We start from the raw sequence: 19,949 nt of genomic DNA, 5'->3' as shown, positions 1-19,949 counted from the left end.
GCTTCTGGTTGGTCTAACCCAGTGGTTTGCAATCAGGGGCTATTTTGTCTCCAGGGGATACTTGGCAATTTTCGGAGACATTACTGATTATCATGACTAGGTGGGATTCTACTAGCATCTACCTGATGGAGACCAGGAATGCAGCTAAACATCCCGTAATGCACAGGAGAGCTTCTCCCTGCCACCCCCACGAAGACTTATCTGGCCCAAAATATCAGTGCTGAGGTTGATAAACCTGGACTAACCAATTACATTGTTTCCATCTCCCTGCTGATAACTGGGTGGCAGCTAGACTACAGCCTGGGGAGAGAACTGAAATAAACCACAATAGGCGATGTGGATCTCACCATGAAAAACGGTACTAAACTGTGCCACCCAACACAATCCAAGTTCAAACCCTCTAATTTAGCTCATTCAGACCATTTTCTCTGAGACAAGACAAGCTGATCTCCCAATAACTCCACTTGGATTCATGTGTTCCAGATAGGACCATGGGCTCCCCCCTCAATGAATCTCCTAGTTTATAAATTCTGGCCCATCTCTGCCAAGACCATCTGTTACAAACACCAGCCCTAACCCCTCAAGGACCTTCCATAATCCTCCCATTTTTTAGGTGCCTCACAGGTCCTCTGGTTAATTTCTTTGCTACGGCAAGTTCAATAAACATAACTTCTTATTACTATTACTTACAGGTATGTTCCTGACTGTTTTGATTGGTGGGCTTTAATGCTGGGCATGGAATACAAATAATTCTAAACCAATAAGCTAAATCCTATATTTGGGGTATGTTCAAAGTGGCTTAGACGCAAAGATATTAGGGGAAGAGTTTTCAGCAATGATACTTGAAGTGAGTCCTAAATGACAAAAGTTGTTTTGGCCAAGTGGTGAAGGAAAACATTATCACAGGAAGGAATAAGATGGACAAAAGCAGGGAGGCGTAAATTTAGAAACAACAAGTAATGCTGAGTGTCTAAAACTCAAGAGGGAAAAATCCAGATAGGATTATCCTGACAGGGCCAGATCATGCAGTGCTGCCTGAACTATCCTGGATCTAACAGCTATCCTGATTGTATTGGATAGGAAATGAAGTAAAATATTGCCAAGGCCTTAATTATATCCCTGCCAGACCTGGTAATCCTTGCAGAACTGGATTGATATGAGAGCTCTTCACTTCCCTCATGTTGGTTCTTCATCTCTTACCACAGTCATGTGGGATTCTAGTGCCCCCTAACACTAGGAACGGCAATGACATGTTTGATCAGGAAAGCCTTTAGTTGCAATAAGGAAATTAATTCTTAATACTTCATTTTGAACATGCCTTTTCTAAAAATGATGCACAGTAATGGGATATGGTTCCCTCTGCCTGGAAATCCTGTTTCTTCTCAAAATCCTAGTCATTTCTCAGGTCTTTAATCCATCAAATACTCTCACAAGATCATGTTACTTCCCTGTAATGCAATTTTTACATTTCACATCTATCTTTATGATGACCTGATTAAAGTCATCTCTCACCAGTTTAATTTCAGTGACGGAGCTTGTCTATGGTTTGCTCACCATCACCTCCCAGCACCTAGAGATATACCTAGCTGATTAAAATATTGTTAAATGGATGAACTGATGATTGCTTTGTGCTTTCTTAGACCTTATGTTGTAATTAATGATTTCTATATACCCCACTTTTGCTTCCAAGGGTAACCCTTACACACACCTTATCAAATATTCTGTTGTAGCAAAAAGATTTAATATTCAGTGGCCTTAATCTAAAGAACAGCATATATGTCCCAAATTTTCCCCTTAAAGGGATCTGTTTGTAAAAGGTCATATGATTTTCCGGTGAGCATTACTGCCCTCCTAGCCTCCAATACAACCCGTTATTTAATTAACTTACTTATTTATTTATTTATTTGTTTTTACCACGCCTATACGAACCAGGCTCCAATGCAACTCGTTATTTTTTTATTTTTATTTGTTTATTTATCCCGCCTATACGAACCAGAACCAGTCTCCAATGCAACTCGTTATTTTTTTATTTTTATTTATTTATTTGTTTATTTATCCCGCCTATACGAACCAGAACCAGGCTCTTTGTCATTTAACATGCAGTGCCACATTCTACCCACACAAGTGGCCACCACCTCAGCCCAGCGCTGTTCACGTTCACCCGCCTACCGACTGCGGGGGTTCCAACGCCAGCAGTGAAAGGAACGCAGGAAGCGAAGGGCTGGGCTGGAAGTGCCCAGGGTTAGACTACCCGCGATCTGGGCTTCAGAAACGTCCTAACTGGATCGGGGCCCACTTCCGAGCCCCGCACCTGGCCAGGGGCCTCCCCGACCTCTTCCCGCTCCAGCTCGCCAAGAAGAGCCGCCCAACGGACGCTCTAGAGAGCGCCATGGCAGCTGACGGAAGGAGCGCGCCAATGACGACTTCCGCGCGCAGCCGGGGCGGGGCCGAGGGCGGTGCGTGGCCCGGATCGGGGCGGGCCGGGGCGGGCCGGGGCGGGCCGGGGCAGAGCTTGTACTCCTCTGTCCGGGTTAGTGACGGGCTTGACGACTGAGGGGCTCACACCATGAGTGAGGCGGACGGGTTGCGGCAGCGGCGGCCCCTGCGGCCGCAGGTCGTCACGGACGATGGCCAGGCACCCGAGGCCAAGGACGGCAGGTAGGCCGGGTCGACCCTCTGTATCCACTAGGACGGCAGTAACAGCAATTGGGTAAATGCGTTGCCAAGCGCGCTGCAGGCTTCACCCCATTTACTTTCCCGGGCAAAACTCATTTTATGGGGGAAGAAACAGGCTCCCACCAAGCGGATGCACCTGCCAGGTCCTTGAGGCCTGGGTGCACCCTGCGCCCAATTTCAGCATTGTTCCCTGGTTCTTGGGGTCCTGAGACCGTCTCGTTCCACATCTGCCCCTTTCTGCTCCTCATTCCTTCCTCAGTTTACAGAGCTGTGGCTTCCTCGCCTTTCCCAAGCTCTCTCGCCCCCTCCTTCCTATCCTTCCTACTGGCGTACCCAGTCCCCCCGGGGGAGAGCCACCTTGCCACCTTGTCAAGGTCCTAGGTCTTCCCAGCTCCCCTCTCTCCCTGATCTGAAAGGAAGTCCGAAAGCATGCTTGGGTCGCGGCTCCTGTTCCCGCGAAGAGCTGGACTCTGCACCTGCTCTTCTGCACCTTCCCACCTCTCGCTGTGTGACCAGTTTTCACTGTGGTTTTCAGGAAAATGTAGAGAACAGAAGTGACATTGTTAAGCAACTTTTGTGAGAATTTAGGCTTGCACATTTTTCCTGATAGGGATGGAGAAGCGTAGGAAACTAGTTGATGCCTACCTAATTAAAAAACAAAACAAAACTCAGATTTTTGGCTTTCACTTCTCTGAACCTTCCAGAATTTGAGTATACTAGTTTTGTTAGCTAAAACTGAAGACATGCATTAAAAAATATAATACTTACACTTCCCCCTTTAATTTTGTCTCCTGAGTCTCATAACTGTAAATTTTTAGGGAGGACCAAGAGGCCTCCTGCACACCAACCTCAAAGTTGTCAAACCGATTGACCTAGAAGTTGATAGAAATAAGCTAAGCAGGAAAAAGAAGACCTTGAATGGTATGTTCTTCAATCTAGAGAACAGAAATAGGACAGTAGATTTTAGTGGATAGGACACTTACTGATACCTTAGCTAGTCTGCTGACTCTTGACATGAAATGTTACGTTAGCTCTGTTTGATAGCTGAGGGTACCTAAGTCTATGGGAGTCAAGTGGTTTATATAAAGTTAGAGTAATGGAGTCAAAGGAGAAGCAGAAATGAATGAGTGAGGATAGCATTGGGAACTGGACAATGATTGAGAAGGGTATTTTTAAATTATGCTTTGGAAATAAGGTTTTATGCCAAAACTCTTGAATTTCTGTATTTAAGCTATACTGAGGAATGTGGTCATTAACTCCTTTTCTTCAGTGTGGAATATAGATGAGCTATGCACTTTAACATACTAGTGCAAACTTTTAAAATTACTGTTATTTGGCATCAATTTCTCCAAATGCTTTACAAACTCTGTCAGAAGGATTGCAACACTAATACTGTTCCTTCTCTTTTGGAACATAGTTCAGTCTGGGAAGAGAGAGTAGCTGTTTAATGTCTCTGTGTAACTGTTAAGGATTGAAGAGTGAGTACATTCAAAATTTAACAGCTTTTTCAGTAAACTTCTAAAGGATTTTAAGCTAATTAAGAATCCCTACTATATTCACTTTCCTTTTCCCTTTTTAAGACTGAAGATTAAGGAAGGCAAGGTAGAGAGACAGATGGGGCCATCATGAAGTTGTGGTTATGAGGAGTCAGGAATCAGTGTTTTCTTCTCAGCCCTCCCCTTGGATGTGTGTTTCAAATCGTTCTTTTAACTTGTTTCTAACTTACTTTCAATGCTAAAACGAATGAAGGCATCTATAGTCAGGGAGCCCCAGTGTAAAGGAATGTGAGAAACCAACAAATTCAAGGTGCAGTCAGTTAAAAGACTGGGCTTGCTGCTATTTAACTTTTTCAGGTTCAGGGGTCACCTTGACACCTGGGGCTCTGGTCCATGGATTTGTGACTAATAGGTTTAAAAAAAAAACCACAGATTGTTTTTGATCTCATGGAGCCTTCAGTCTATGACTCAAGGCCCTGATGTCCTGTATGCAGAAGGGGATGGAGAACACCTTTTAGGTTTGCCTGATGAAGTTACAGAGGATTTTGTAACACATGGCTGAGCCAACAGTTATTGCCAGCTCCTGTTGCATCACCATGATTGCTCTCTTGGGCTTAGAAATATAGGAAATTTCAGGGTGCAGATGTCCTCAAGGAGGTGAGCATCACTTTGGGCTAAGAGATTGGAGCAAAAAAGTTGATTTCCCAAACTGCATCTGGGAGGGAAGTTGCCAGCCTTCTTGGATGTGTCAGCACAGATTGGGAAAGAGAATATGATGGGAATGTGCAACACTTTGTCAGTGGAAATAGAGAGGGATAAATGGAGTGTCCTTTATTTAAGTTAATGTGAGGCAGGTGTGCAGAGGCAGGGGGCAAAGGTGGAGGAAAGGCAGAATTATAGGTGACTGTGAGTTTGTAGGAATGAACCTTGGGCCAAAATAAATGTGCCCAGAGCTTAGGTACAGAGGTTCCACTGCCAGACAGTCACAGACTCAGATGCCTCCAGAAGAGCAGCAGTCCTGCTACCTGTCAGTTATGGAGCACTTTTCTTGTTCCAAACCCTGGTCTTAGCACTGCACATACATCCATCACTTGGTTTAGTTCTCAGAAAATCCTGCTGTGTTAAGGTCTGGAGCAGGTGTGGGGCCAGGAGAAGAAGAGCATGTGTGTCTGTCTGAGGAGCGGAAAGTCCTGTGTACCTGCCCTGCAGCCTTAGGTTTCATAGATCTCTGCTTTTTCAAGAGAAGCTGGAAACCCATATTTTTATGTGAAATCTCCTTGCTTTTCAGTCATGGCAATTAAAGCCTTTTTGTGGAGTGACATTTACGGTTTAGGCTAGAGCTTTGCTTTGAGCTCTCTGGGCATCACATTTTAGGGGGAATTTTTACAAACTCTGAGACAACCAGGAAAGTTCTGCAAGCCCCACCATCTGAGGCACTCCTGCAGGACTGGGGATGGTTTGCCTGTGAAGGATGGTGTGATCTGGGAGGTCAAGGGTTTGCTCTTCCTGAGGGCACTCATCTGGGCCCAGTCAGTGCAAGCAAAGGGAAAGTGTCTGTCTTAGAACATGTTGCATGAGGTGACCCAAGCAGCCAATGTCCCCCATAAAATAATTAGGGAATTGCTTTATGCTGTAACCTTCATGAACATCCATCCTGCACACTGGCCGGCACTTCCCTGGCCTTGAGGGCCTGTGGGATCTGCCCCTGGCCGTGGGCCGAACCTGTTTCACCAGCTTCCCCTCACTTACCATGCCTCAGCCTGCCTGCCTGCCGTGGCCATTCTGTCTCTGTGGCCAAGGTTTGGGAATGGGGGCTTAAACTTAACCCCTTAAAGTATGTGTTCTTCACTCATGCCAAGTTCTTACTGAGTCCTGCTGTTACTTCTGCTTGCATTCCTCTGCCCCAGGTGTTTGAGATTTTCCTATCTTCACTGAAGTCTCTGTTCAGAGGTCACCTGCTTTTGACCCCTATTGTGGCCAGCCCTCGCCCTCCTCCTGCCCCTGACCCTGCTGTGTTTTTCTTTGTTGTACTTGTCACTCTCTGGTATCTGCTTATTTATTAGAATATATAGAGGACGGGAAACTCTCAGGGCCTTGGGTAGTACCTGGCACGTGTGTGTGGTTGATTATTAAATGCTGTGTGTGAAGGATTAAGTGAGTTGAAGCTGTGCTGTCTGATGTGGCAGCCGCTTGCCTTATGTGGCTATTTAATTTAACTGGACTATATTAAAAATTCAGTTCCTCATTTGTACAATGTAGGGAGTTTGAGGGATTTGGGGGCTGATCAAGGAAAAAAGATATGGATATGAGGTGGCAGTGGCACACACAAGCTTTATTGGGTGACACTTGGACAGATTTGCATGTGAGAGCATTATCTGATGGCAGGAGAAGGGCCCCAGTCCAGAAGGGGAGGTTAGTGAGGAGGATAAGAGAGCAGCCTCCTCTATCTAGGTGAGTCTCTGGGTCAGAGAGCTCCAGGGGCAGCAGCAGCAGCTCAGGGCCTTAAACCATCTAGGCCCTGTCTTATCAATGGGTGACTGCTGTTGGTGAGATTTATAGAGTATGCAAAACAGGCAGACTCTAAATGCCTAAAAGTTTGCTTGTTTGGCTATTTTTAAAATAACCTTGTCTATAGAAGTTTGAGTTTGGTGCTGGTGGGCCTATTGAGCTAATGGGTTTCAGCCTGTAGAGAGGAAATAAATAGTGTAGGGCCAGTACACAGTGGCAGTCTTTGGCTCATGTAGATAACATGCTAGCCCAATTCCAGGTGCTCAGCTGCCACACCTAGCTAGTGGCTGCTGCATTTCTGTCATTACCAAGAGAATTCCATTGGACAGCACTGCTAAAGGAGTTTAAGTGGTTGTTTGTAAAACTTGACCATAGAACTTTCCAGTAGAGGCTGTGTCTCATGAGCAGGCAGGGGGATGCTGATGGATATTATCACCCAGTGGAGAGTTGGATGAGGTTGGTGGTATCCAGCTGCACATCAGGGACAACTGGAGAGCACAAGAAAAAAGGCTCCCCAGTCTCACGCTGGCTTGCCCAGTAAAAATTCCTGGGCCTTGTTGCCCCAGTCATCTGGTGTAGGCAGTCCAGGGACTGACCACATTTGGGAGCATTGGACTGGGTGGCCTCTGAATTTTTCTTCAGCTTTTTAGACTGATTGTAAGAGGGCATTCACTAGAACTCTGGCAAGGATTGGCTTCCAGTGTCTGGCTGCCTTTTTAGTTGGAAGCACCCGCTTTCAGTCCTGGCTGGACTTTTTCTTCTGGGGATCAGTGAGCCTTTTATTATTATGTGAAGGGGTAACCAGATGTTCAAGCAGCATGTCACAATCTGTGAGTTGGATTACTAAATTTAAGATTTTAAAAAATGTAAGCTACAGTGTGGTATAAGAGTGTACAGTATAGGAGTCTAAGACAAATGAGAAGGATGTGTTTTATGTGGAATCATGTCAGGTAAGGAAAAGGTAAAGTAGCATTTTGGCCAGTGTCACCACTTATGTTAATGACAGCTCTGTGGTGAAAGATTTTACAATTCAGTTTCCCCTAAGGGACTGCACCTCTCCTGGGCTGGGGAAGTTGGGGAGGAGTGATTATATCAGCCCCCTTTCGAGGACATGGACTTCCTTATTGGACCTTACCCAAATGATTTGTGCAGTGTAGCCCCACCATGTGCCTCTGTATTTATCTCTCTTGGGATTCTGCTTGTAAAAGAACCACAGGGTCAGCCATTCCTGTCAGTTATACTTGTAAACAGTCCTGCTTTACCATATAGATACTCTGTTATTTCTATTGTATTAAAAGACTTTAGGTCACTTAAAGAAAATCGCTTAAGTTACAGCATCCTAGCCTCAGAGTGGCAGTTTGCACAGTTGGGTCATTGACTTTTTTTTTTTTTCCCTAGGCATTGTTTTTGTTTGTTTTGTTTTTTGCTTTTTTCAGTTTTTTTTTTTTTTTTTTTTTTTTTTTGAATAGGGAAAGATTCTCCACCTTAGGAGCACATGATTTTATTTGCTTAAAGTTAATCTTGATGTAAGTATATAATAAATTTGAATGCACTTAAAGCAAGTAATGATCCTATGAAGTAGCAAAGAGGCTAAATGTGCTGTTTACCACATGAGTAATGATGTCAGTGAGGATCGTTGGAGAGGTATTTTAGTTACCATTGGTCATTTGTCCAAAAACATCACACAAGATTCCCAAGGCAGCTTTTAGATCTTCCCAAGGCTTTAGTAGTGATGACTTGAAATTGTGATTGTATAGATTCTTTGTGAGTAACTGTCAGTATCTGTCAGCCCTCTAAAGGTAGAGAGCTGAGATTTGCTTCTGAATTCTTGAAGGTTTGGTGTGATTGGCAAAGTGACTGGAGAATCGGACTCTCAGCAAGTTGTATTGTGTTCTTTGCTTCATGAATTTGTCTTTATCTCTTTTATCCACCAAAGCTGGGAATCTTAGAGACCCATAAGACTGAACGTTGCTGCTTTAAATCCACGTACTAGGAAATAGTGGCTTTTGGTAAACACATCTTCTCTTGTAGACGGGTGTGTTTGCATTACATCATCGCACTCTTTATTCCATTTTTGTGTTTACCAGTTCTTTGATTTGCCCTCTTGGAGATTCCACTAGAGGATTGAAGGTTCAGCTTATCAGACTATCTGGCAAATAACTGATAAGACTTTCCCACACAGCTGGAAGATTAAAAAAAAAGAACAGAAGCATGTTTGCCAATCATAGCAAACAGTCCTAAAGTTTCATCACAAGCCACAGGGTCAGTGGTCTCACAATGAGACCAGGCTAAAGGCCTGCTCTTGCTTCACAGGCTTTGAGACCAGCTGGGCTTGTCCCATCTCAGCCGCTGCTGATCACCTTTGTATATTCCATCTCTGGCAGCTCCTTTTTTTTTTTTTTTTTTTTTTAACTATAATTTATTTTTATTTTTTTATAAACATATAATGTATTATTAGCCCCAGGGGTACAGGTCTGTGAATTGCCAGGTTTACACACTTCACAGCACTCACCATAACATATACCCTCCCCAGTGTCCATAACCACACCACCCTCTCCCTACCCCCTCCCCCTGGCAACCCTCAGTTTGTTTTGTGAGATTAAGAGTCTCTTATGGTTTGTCTCCCTCCTGATCCCATCTTGTTTTACTTATTTTTTTCCTACCCCCCACAACCCCCACGTTGCATCTCCACTTCCTCATATCAGGAGATCATATGATATTTGTCTTTCTCTGACTGACTTATTTTGCTAAGCATAATACCCTCTGGTTCCATCCACGTCATCACGAATGCAATATTTCATTTCTTTTGATGGCTGCATAGTATTCCATTGTGTATATATACCACATCTTCTTTATCCATTCATCTGTTGATGGACATCTAGGTTCTTTCCATAGTTTGGCTATTGTGGACATTGCTGCTATAAACATTTGGGTGCACATGCCCCTTTGGATCACTATGCTTGTATCTTTAGGGTAAATACCCAGTAGTGCAATTACTGGGCTGTAGGGTAGCTCTATTTTCAACTTTTTGAGGAACCCCTATGCTGTTTTCCGTAGTGGTTGTACCAGCTTGCATTCCCACCAACAGTGTAGGAGGGTTCCCCTTTCTCTGCATCCTCACCAGCATATGTCATTTCCTGACTTGTTAATATTAGCCATTCTGACTGGTGTGAGGTGATATCTCATTGTGGTTTTGATTTGTATTTCCCTGATTCTGGCAGCTCCTTTAGTGGCCGTGTGTTCCGAGTGACCTTCTTGATGCTGGCTGTCTCCCTCACCGTTCCCCTGCTTGGAGCCATGCTGCTCCTGGAGTCTCCCATAGACCCACAGCCTCTCAGGTGAGCTGTCCTGGTCATTCTTGGGAGGGCTTGCTTCGCAAGGGTAGGGTGGGATAATGTCTAGGATACCCAATTTGTTCTGAAAGGTAAGTTACTAGGAAAGAGAGATATTTGTGATTTCTTTAATGCTTGAGTTTTGTATGGAATCAGATGTTACACAATATATGAATGGTATTGTTCATAAGATTTCAAAAACAAAAATGAAAAACCACATATAAAACCCAGAAAAATCCCAAATAAGAGAAGTTTATGTGTTAATTAACATGAATTCATTTGAAGTGGCAAAAGCACACACAAAGGTTAAGTTACTTTGTTTAAATTTTGTTAAGTACTTATTTTTTCAAAAGCCTTATAATTAGTATTCTGTTTTTCCTAAGTTACCTCTCATTGGTGGGCATCTATGAGTAATGTAGTCCATTATAACTTGAAAAAAATAGTATTTACCTAGGACCCTATGAAGTGTATTCACGTTTGTAATTATAGTAATGCAGAGCCAGGCTCTTAATGGTGTGATGATTTATGACATTGATTTGAGCTTATGCCAAAGGGTTGTGCAATCTGGTTTGACAAGTAAATTCCCCTTTGCTCTTGAACTTTCCAGAGAGGTGAAGCTTTTGGAAGTTTATTTTAAGTGAGTTTAAAAACTTCAGGCAAGAACTGTGTCCCATTATAGAGTGAATATAACATTGAATAATGTGTAAGTGTTTTATAAATAAAAATTAAGGCTTTATGTTGTACTCAGTTCACTGAGAATGTATTCAGCATCTAGAATGCTTAAGGTAGGTAGCTGAATACAAAGATACAAAGAGGACACAGTTCTACCTTAGAGTGACATTTGTATACAAGAGTCAACTTTTTCTGTTGCTGGATTTAGAATTAGTAATGTATATGGCGCTGTTAAAACATAATTAGCTTGCATAAATTAGTTTGGGATTGGGTGAAGGCCTAGGCATTGTAGACCCATGACAGTGTTGACTTCAATTCCTGGTGTGTTGGTGGACCTCTCCATGTGTCTTCTGGCTGAGCTAGGCCCAAGGGCATACTTGGTGTCCTTCCTGGTGGGGAGGCTCTCAGGACACGTTGTGGGTGATAGGGGTTCTCTCTTGCTAAGCCCTGTCAACATGTAGAAGGATGTGGCTCAACCTACCCCAAATAGAAACTGACTTGGGGTTTTCTGAATAATCTAGTTGGCTAAGGTGGGAGTGTGAACTGTGTCCACAGCTGGGCATCAAAATCTGGACTGGGTAGTTAGCCTTGGAGAAGAGCAGGAAAGTGAAAAGAGCAGGGGAGCATGGAGCTTCAGTGACTGGAGACCTTTGATCTCAGTAAAGGTGAATTTATATGTGGGAAGAGTGAAGAAATTCAAAGGAAAGACAGGTGTGTGCTCCTGACCAGAAACTGAAAGGGAAAGTGGCCCACTAAGGATTTGAAATTGTACAAAGTACATTCTGTCTGTAGAGTAAATGAGCCTTGTGAGGAGGGGAGGGAGGAGAAGCCCAGTGAAACTAGGGTGGCTGACAGGGATCTTTCCCATGCTCAGACTTAGAAGGTGACTTGCTCAATAATTGGAAGGGGCAACCCCAAAATGCAGAACAAAAGCAGAAGACTGGAGGGAAGAACAGAAGTGAGCTGAGGGTTGGAGGAAAATGCTAACAACAGCAGCAAAAAGGGCTTCTTTCAAACTCTGTTCAGAGCAAAAAGAGCAAGGAAGGGAAACACACTGTCTGGAGCAAGTGGGTGGTTGCAGTATTAACGCTGATGGGAGAGCAGAGCTCTCAGCTTCTGCTGCACCTCTGTTCTCTCCACCAGCGACTGCCGTGGGGAGCAGGATCCGGCCAGCTGGACAGGAGGGAGGATGGCTGACGGAAGTGCCTCAGAGAGTCTACCTCTGGTGTCCATGTCCTCCGGGGGAGAGCTGAGACCACACTCAGCAATTTCCGGGAAATCATAGAGAAAAATGAAGATGGGTGCAGGCCCCTCCAGAATGAACTATTATGCAGTTGGTTTCAGTTCTAGGGAGCAGTCACCAGGAAGGTTGCAGGGCCTTGTCAAAAACCTGCCATGCAAGGCACCCTTCTTTCTTCCTTGTTTGAAAAATGTACAGACTGTGGTAGATAGGACATATAAGACATTCTGATTCTTGGAGGATTTTGGTCAGTTCTTTCAGGATACATTCGACACATGAAGTTAACGGGACTTAATAAGAGTTAGCAGCACTTGGGAGTTAACAGGGAGCTGATAAGAGTTTATGAGTTCACAGGCTTTAGCAAGGGTCCATGTGGCCTGGCTGGCCTTCCTGAGGCCATTCTTCCTTGATGCTCCTGCTGCTCAGGCTGCAGGAGTTGGGGCCCTTTCTTGCCCATCCTTTGCATTTTCTCATATAAGTTTTCTCCTTGCCTCCCTATTGAGATAATACTCAGGCTGCTTGTTGGCAGGGATGGTGCATGATATACTGATTAGGTTGATGCTACAAATATTTCTCAAGGACTTCCTTTGTATAGGGAATTAGGCAAGGTCAAGGATTGGGCAGAAGGGGGTGGCTGAGTCTCGGGTGTACTGTCCTCTATCCCTGGGCTGTACATGCTTGTCTGTGTTGTTCAGTCTTCAGGTGCAGCTTGGGAGGGCTGACCTTCCCAAGGTCAGAATTCAAACCTAGCCATGTCCATCTCCATATCCTAGGCTTTTCTCAACAAAGTATGCAGGTTGCAGCCCTGCTGTCTTCATTTAGAAGTAAAACTCGAGGCTTTATTAGGTAGATACTTATCTAATAACTTTATTAACTTAATATCTTTTAATAACTTTATTAACTCCTAGTTAAATCATGATTGTTTTTTCTTTTAAAGCAGGTGAAAACCATAACTGGGAGGCAGGGTAGAGTGAAAGGGGGGTGGGGTGGGGGAGTTTAATTCAGAGGAAATTGTGCTGTGTCCTAAGCACATGCTTGACTCAGAGGAGGCAGTAGGTGTTCTGCTGGAAAGGAAGGGTTGGGCAAGACAGGGAAGCTTCTTTATCATTCGACAGCTTCAGCCACCCCTTCCCTCTTGGGTCTCCCACTCTGGAAGGGTGGCTAGGAAACTGCCCTGCTTGAGGACAAGGTAGGGTGGGAATTGGGAGATATTTTCCCTCTTTGCTCCTTCCTTCCCTTCCTCCTCCTTCCCGCAGTGTTGGTTGGGAACCCCCTATATGGCAGGTGCTTGAGATATAGCAGTGAAAAACACAAACAAGTCCCTGATCTCATGGGCCATGTGTTCTAGTGGGGATAGACAGTATATGCAACAGAAAAGTGAGCAGCTACTAAGTGCCATAGAGAAAATAGAGTGTCAGGAACTGGGCTTTGGAGGGAGGTCTGGTGTATTATATTGGGTGGTCAGAGCAGGCCTCCCTGAGAAGGTGAGGGCAGAGCACAGAGGAGCTGGTGCCAAAGATTTAAGGGCGGGAAGTGCCTGTTAGGTCAGGAACTGGCAGGGAGGGCCCTGTAGAGGGCAGAGTGAACAGGAGGAGAAGACCTGAGAGAGGTGACTGCCCAGACTGCAGGGAGAAGGGCACCCCTGCAAGGCCATAGGCTCTAGCTGAGATGGGGCCATTGCAGGGCTGTGAGAGCTGAACGCTGTGATCTGAATGTATTTCACAAGGTGCACAGTGCTGGGTTGAGGATATACATTGTAGAGAATATGGAGGAAGCAGGGGCCAGAAGATGGTGGCGTGGACCAGGGTGGTAGCAGAGGACATGGGGAGAGTACCTTCAACCATGTCTGCCTTCCGAAAGTGCCACCAGCAGGATTTGAAGGTGAGAAGGACCAGCAGAGAGGGAAGATCCCTGGAGCTCAGTCTGTTGTCAGAGGAAGGGTCCAGGGCCCAGTGTAAGCTGGCTTCAGAGAGAAACCTGGCTGGGCCCTGAGAGGGACAGGCAGGAGGCAGAGAGCACCTGTGCTGGATGATAGGCTGGTGACACCAGGCCAGGACAAACTCCTCTCGTTTCTTCTGTTTTCGCTGTGAAGTAGGAAGCGAAGCTATCAGCTGTGGGATGTCACCACCACTCCCCTCTGTCTTAGTTGGATTTTAATGACTGGGCAGACACTGAAAAATAAATGCCAGGGCGTGTGAATCAGAGGGTGGGATGATGTCTAACCTGTGTCAGGGCATTGGACTGAGACTGGAGCTTGGGTAAGTGGAGGCCCTGGATACTCTCAGCTGATTACCAAAGTTCTTGCATTAGCCATAATCATATTTTAATATTTTTTAATACTATGACCTTTTCTGATCTCCTAGAATGGTGTTTTCTTTAACCTTTGTGTTTCTGGCCACTAAGGATGTTATTGCAGTGCGCCCTCTTTATCAGAGTGGGGAGTTATGCATGAAGGGCCTCAGTAAACTTTCTTCATGTATTTCTTATAGACAAATCCCTATAATTGCATTATTTTACAGCTTCAAAGAACCCCCTCTCTTGCTTGGTGTTCTGCAACCAAATACGAAGTTACAACAGGCGGAAAGGCTGTTTGAAAATCAACTTATTGGGCCAGAGTCCATAGCAAATATTGGGGGTGAGTAAAGCTCTGGAACTTCAAGGCTCCCTGAGGGGGGATTTTGCCAGAGCAGCCTTGATGCACCCTGCTCCTGGGTGTGGGGCCTCTGGCTGTCCTCCTCAGCTGTAGACAGGACCCCTCAGCTCTCTGAGTTATAGGTTTTGAGTTCATGTTTGTGGAGCACTTCATTCTGTTCAAAGTGTTGGGCCCATTAAATTGAAAGGAAAAAGGAAACATACACCGATGTTTAGCTCATTTATCAAAGGTAGGTGTTACTCGATAGGACATTTTTCTTCATTCAGTTTGTCTTTGCAAAGATTCCATTTCTGAAAAGAATACAAATGAGGGGCACCTGGGTGTCTCAGTCGGTTGGGGGTTGGGTGTCTGCTTTCGGCTCAGGTCATGATCACGGGGCCTGGGATTGAGACCTGAGCTGGATCCCTGCTTGTGGAGAGTCTGCTTCACCGTATCTCTCTCCCTCTGCCTGCTGCTCCCCTTGCTCATGCTAGCTCACACTCTCTTAAATAAAATAATCTAAAAAAAAAAGAAAAAAGAATACAAATGATTTCCACTGTTATGTTGTTTTGTTTGTTTTGTTTGAAGCTGACTTTGGTGGGTATGTTTAAAGGTAACTTAACTGCTTCAGACTTGCCCAAACCTGAGAGCTAGACATGGATCTGGTTCTAATTCTTGAGTTTCTAGCCACTAGGCATTATCTGCCTTTTAGAATGAAGATTAAGCTCCAGAATCAAAAGACACAGTTATCGAGCAGTTGAAGAGCTGAAAATGGCGTGAGGATTTCTGAGCATCTTGCTGGGGCAGGCCGCCTCGTTGGGCAGTATGGTATGCTTCTGTGCGGTGGTGTTAAACTCCTGCGTCCATGTGTGTGGCTTCGCCTTGGGCAGAGCATGGCGGTCCCTCAGTGGGATGGACTCCTTCTCTCTCCCCTGCTGTTGGATGTAGGACCCAGTCTGGTGCCTTTCTGCAAATGTTAGTGGTTTGGCTGGCAGTCAGAATTGTAAGAGGGATAGGCCTTTCATGATAGAACCTTGTATTTCTCTTCAAAAGATACTGATGTTTATTAATATAACAAGTTTTGTTTTTGGTGAAAAACCAAAATTGATATTTAAACTGGAACTCCAAGGAGTAAGAGTGATCTTTTTTTGTTATCTTTTAAAGAGAATGTTTCTCTTGTCCCCTCCCTTTCCTCTTGGGCTGACACCTCATTGCTCCATGGCACCAGGGCTTGCTTTTTTCCTTAAAGGAGTTGGTTCTCTCTGTGAACACTGTTAGGCACAGTGGGGGTCTCTTACCCCCCGCCCCCCGCAGGTGTGCGTAGGCCCCAGGGAACCACTGCTTCCCATCTGCCTTTTAGAGTTGTCCTGGGGGATATAGCTGGCAGTGGAGGAAGGCACTGGCCTCAGGAGGGTGCGGGGAGAGTAATCACCAATTAAACTGCATTTATTGTTTTAAATAAATTTTATTTTATTTTATTTTTTATGTTCAATTAGCCAACATATAGTACATCATTAGTTTTTGATGTAGTGTTGAGCAATTCTTAGAGCATTTTAGATTCATAGCAAAATTGAGGGGAAGGTACAGAGGTTTATCATATATCCCACCCCCCACCAGCACATATACACAACCTCTTCTGTTATCAACGCTGACACCAGAGTGGAACATGTGTTATAATAGATGAACCTACCCTGACATGTCATTAGGACGTGGAGGCCATGGTTTACCATAGGGCTCACTCTTGGTGTCATATATTCTATAGGTTTGGACAGGTGTACGAATGATGTGTATCCACCATTATCATATCATAGAGTAGTTTCATTGTCCTAAAAATCCCCCCAAATCCTCTGAGCTCCATCTGTTTATCCCTACCATCCTGCAACCTCTGGCAACACTTATCTTTCTACTGTTCTCCATAGTTCTGCCTTTTCCAGAATGTCACAGAATTGGAATCATATAGCATGCAGCCTATTAAGATTGGCTTCCGTCACTTATTAATATGCACTTAAGGTTCCTCCGTGTCTTTTCGTGGCTTCATAGCTCATTCCTTTTTTTTTTAAATTAACATTTAAAGTATTATTTGTTTCAAGGATACAGGTCTCTGATTCACCAGTCTTAACACAATTCACAGAACTCACCATAACACATACCTTCCCCAGTGTCCATCACTCAGCCTCCCGATCCGTCCCATCCCCCTCCCCTCCAGCAACTCTCAGTTTGTTTCCTGAGATTAAGAGTTTCTTACAGTTTGTCTCCCTCTCTGGTTTCATCTAGTTTCATTTTTCCCTCCCTTCCCCTATGATCCTCTGTGTTGTTCCTCAAATTCCTCATATCAGTGAGATCATATGATAATTGTCTTTCTCTGATTGACTTATTTTGCTTAGCGTAATAAGTTCCATCCATGTCATTGAAAATGGCAAGATTTTGTTTTTTGGGTTTCTTTGATGGCTGCTTAATATTCCATTATGTATATACCACATCTTCTTTATCCATTCATCTGTTGTTGGAGATCCAGGCTCTTTCCATATTTTGGCTGTTGTGGACATTGCTGCTATAAACATTGGGGTGCATGTGCCCCTTCAGATCACTACATTTGTATCTTTAGGGTAAATACTCAAGAGTGCAATTGCTGGGTTATAGGGTAGCTCTATTTTCAACTTTTTGAGGTACCTCCATACTTTTTTCCTGAGTGGCTGTACCAGCTTGCATTCCCACCAACAGTGTAGGAGGGTTCCCCTTTCTCCACATCCTTGCCAGACCTAGCCATTCTGACTTGTGTGAGGTTGTATCTCACTGTGGTTTTGATTTGTATTTCCCTGATGCTGAGTGATGTTGAGCACTTTTTCTTGTGTCTGTTGGCCATCTGGATGTCTTCTTTGCAGAAATGTCTGTTCATGTCCCTGCCCATTTCTTGATTGGATTATTTGTTCTTTGGGTGTTGAGTTTGATAAGTTCTTTATAGATTTTGGATACTAGCCCTTTATCTGATATGTCATTTGCAAATATCTTCATCCATTCTGTCAGCTGTCTTTTGGTTTTGTTGACTGTTTCCTTTGCTGTGCAAAAAAAGCTTTTTATCTTGGTGAAGTCCCAATAGTTCATTTTTGCCCTTGCTTCACTTACCTTTGGTAATGTTTCTAGGAAGAAGTTGCTGTGGCTGAGGTCGAAGAGGTTGCTGCCTGTGTTCTCCTCAAAGATTTGGATGGATTCCTGTCTCATATTGAAGTCTTTCATCCATTTTGAGCCTATTTTTATGTGTGGTATAAGGAATTGGTCCAGTTTCATTTTTCTTCATGTGGCTGTCCAATTTTCCCACCATGATTTGTTGAAGAGACTTTTCCATTGGACATTCTTTCCTGCTTTGTCAAAGATTAGTTGACCATAGAGTTCAGGGTCAATTTCTATGCTATCTATTCTGTTCCATTGATCTATGTGTCTGTTTTTGTGCTAGTACCATACTGTCTTGATGATTACAGTTTTGTAATAGAGTTTGAAGTCTGGAATTGTGATGTTGCCCACTTTAGTTTTCTTTTTCAACGTTCCTCTGCCTATTCAGGGTCCTTTCTGGTTTCATATAAATTTTAGGATTATTTGTTCCATTTCTTTGGGAAAAGTTGATGGTATTTTGATAGGGATTGCACTAAATGTGTAGATTGCTCTAGGTAGCATATTTATTCTTCCAATCCATACAGCTCATTTCTTTTCAGTAATATTGTGAAATATTGTGAAAATATTTGTTCTTCCAATCCATGCAGCTTATGCCTTTTAATTGATGGTAATACTCCATGTGTGAATGTACCAGTTTATCTATTTACCTACTAAAGGACACCTTGGTTACTTCCAAATTTTGGCAATTATGAATAAGGTTGCTATAAACATCCACATGCAGGTTTTTGTGTGGACTTATGTTTTCAACTCATTTGGGTAAATACTAAGGAACACAATTGCTGGATTCTAAGAATATATTTAGTTTTTCAAGAAACTGTCAGACTATCTTCCAGAATGGCTGAACCATTTTGCATTCTGACCAGCAGTGAATGAGCATTCCTGTTGCTCTACATCTCAATCAGCATTTGGTGTTGTCTGTGTTTTAGAATTTTGACCATTCTGAGATATGTGTGGTGGTATTTCATTGTTTCAGTTTGCAATTCCCTAATGGACATATAATGTTGAGCATCTTTTCATATGCTCATTTTCTATTTGCATATCTTCTGTGGTGAGGTATCTAAGGCTATTGGCCATTTACAAAATTGGGTTCATTTTCTTATTGTTGATTTTAAGAGTTCTTTGTATATTTTGGATAACAATTCCTTTATCAGATATATATTTTACAAATATTTTCTCCCAGTCTGTGGCTTATTTTCGAATTCTCTCGACAGTGTCTTTCACAGAGCAGAAGTTTCCTTTAATGAAATCCAACAACAGTTTTTTCTTCATCAGTATGTCTTTACTGTATCTAAAAAACATCACCACATCCAAAGTCACCTAAATTTTCTCCTATTTTCTCCTCTAGGAGTTTTATACTTTTGTGCTTTACATTCAGGTCTATCATCCATTTTTAGTTAACTGTCATGAAAGGTGTAATGTCTGTGTCTAGATTCATTTTTTACATGTGGATGTCCAGTTGTTTCAGCACCATTTGGAGAAAATACAGTCTTTGCTCCATTATATTATAATATATTATGTAAGATTATATTGTGAAACATCAGTTGACTAATTTAAGTGGGTCTGATTCTGTACTCTATTCTGTTACATGGAATTGTCTTCTTTTGCCATTACCATAATATCTTGGTTACTGTAGCATTTCGGTAAGTCTGGAAGTCAAGTAGTGTCATACCGCTGGCTTTGTTCTTCAATATTTTGTTGGCCATTCTGGGTCTTTTCCTTCTCCATAAGAACATTAGAATCAGTTTTAGGATATATACAAAATAACTTCCTGGGATTTTGATTGGGATTGCTTTGAATCTATGAATCAAGTTGGGAACAACTAAGCTTTTTTGCAATATTGAATCTTCCTATGGATGGACCTGGAAAATCTTTCCATTTATTTAGTTTTTTAAAATTTCTTTTATCAGAGTTTTATAGTTTTCCTCATATAGATCTTGTATATATTTTGCTATATTTAGACCTAAATATTTTATTCTTTTGGGTGCTAATATAAATGCTATTCTGTTTTTAATTTTAAATTTTCCTTGTTCATTGCTGGTGTATAGGGAAGCAATTGATTTTTGCATAGTGTCCTTATATCCTGAAACTTTGCTATAATCACTTATTATTATTATTTTATTTTATTTTATTTTTTATAAACATATATTTTTATCCCCAGGGGTACAGGTCTGTGAATCACCAGGTTTACACACTTCACAGCACTCACCATAGCACATACCCTCCCC

At 43.2% G+C, this 19,949-nt stretch overlaps 1 protein-coding gene across 1 annotated transcript in view; it reads left to right on the top strand.

Moving 5' to 3' along the window:
- The first annotated feature begins 2,566 nt into the window (after positions 1–2,566).
- The window catches only part of LOC111141627 (adipocyte plasma membrane associated protein), a 47,565-nt gene continuing 30,182 nt past the window's right edge, over positions 2,567–19,949 (top strand). The window contains exons 1-3 of the mRNA XM_022494343.1: positions 2,567–2,658; positions 9,902–10,018; positions 14,444–14,559. Of these exons, the coding sequence (XP_022350051.1) occupies positions 2,567–2,658; positions 9,902–10,018; positions 14,444–14,559 (325 nt within the window). The remainder of the gene's footprint in view (positions 2,659–9,901; positions 10,019–14,443; positions 14,560–19,949) is intronic.

The sequence above is a fragment of the Enhydra lutris genome, unplaced genomic scaffold (assembly GCF_002288905.1).
Source record: "Enhydra lutris kenyoni isolate GAN:26980312 unplaced genomic scaffold, ASM228890v2 scaffoldscaffold6, whole genome shotgun sequence".
NCBI classification, from domain to species: Eukaryota; Metazoa; Chordata; class Mammalia; order Carnivora; family Mustelidae; genus Enhydra; species Enhydra lutris.
Note: the sequence above shows the minus strand (reverse complement) of the source record. Positions and strands in the feature narration are given on the sequence as shown.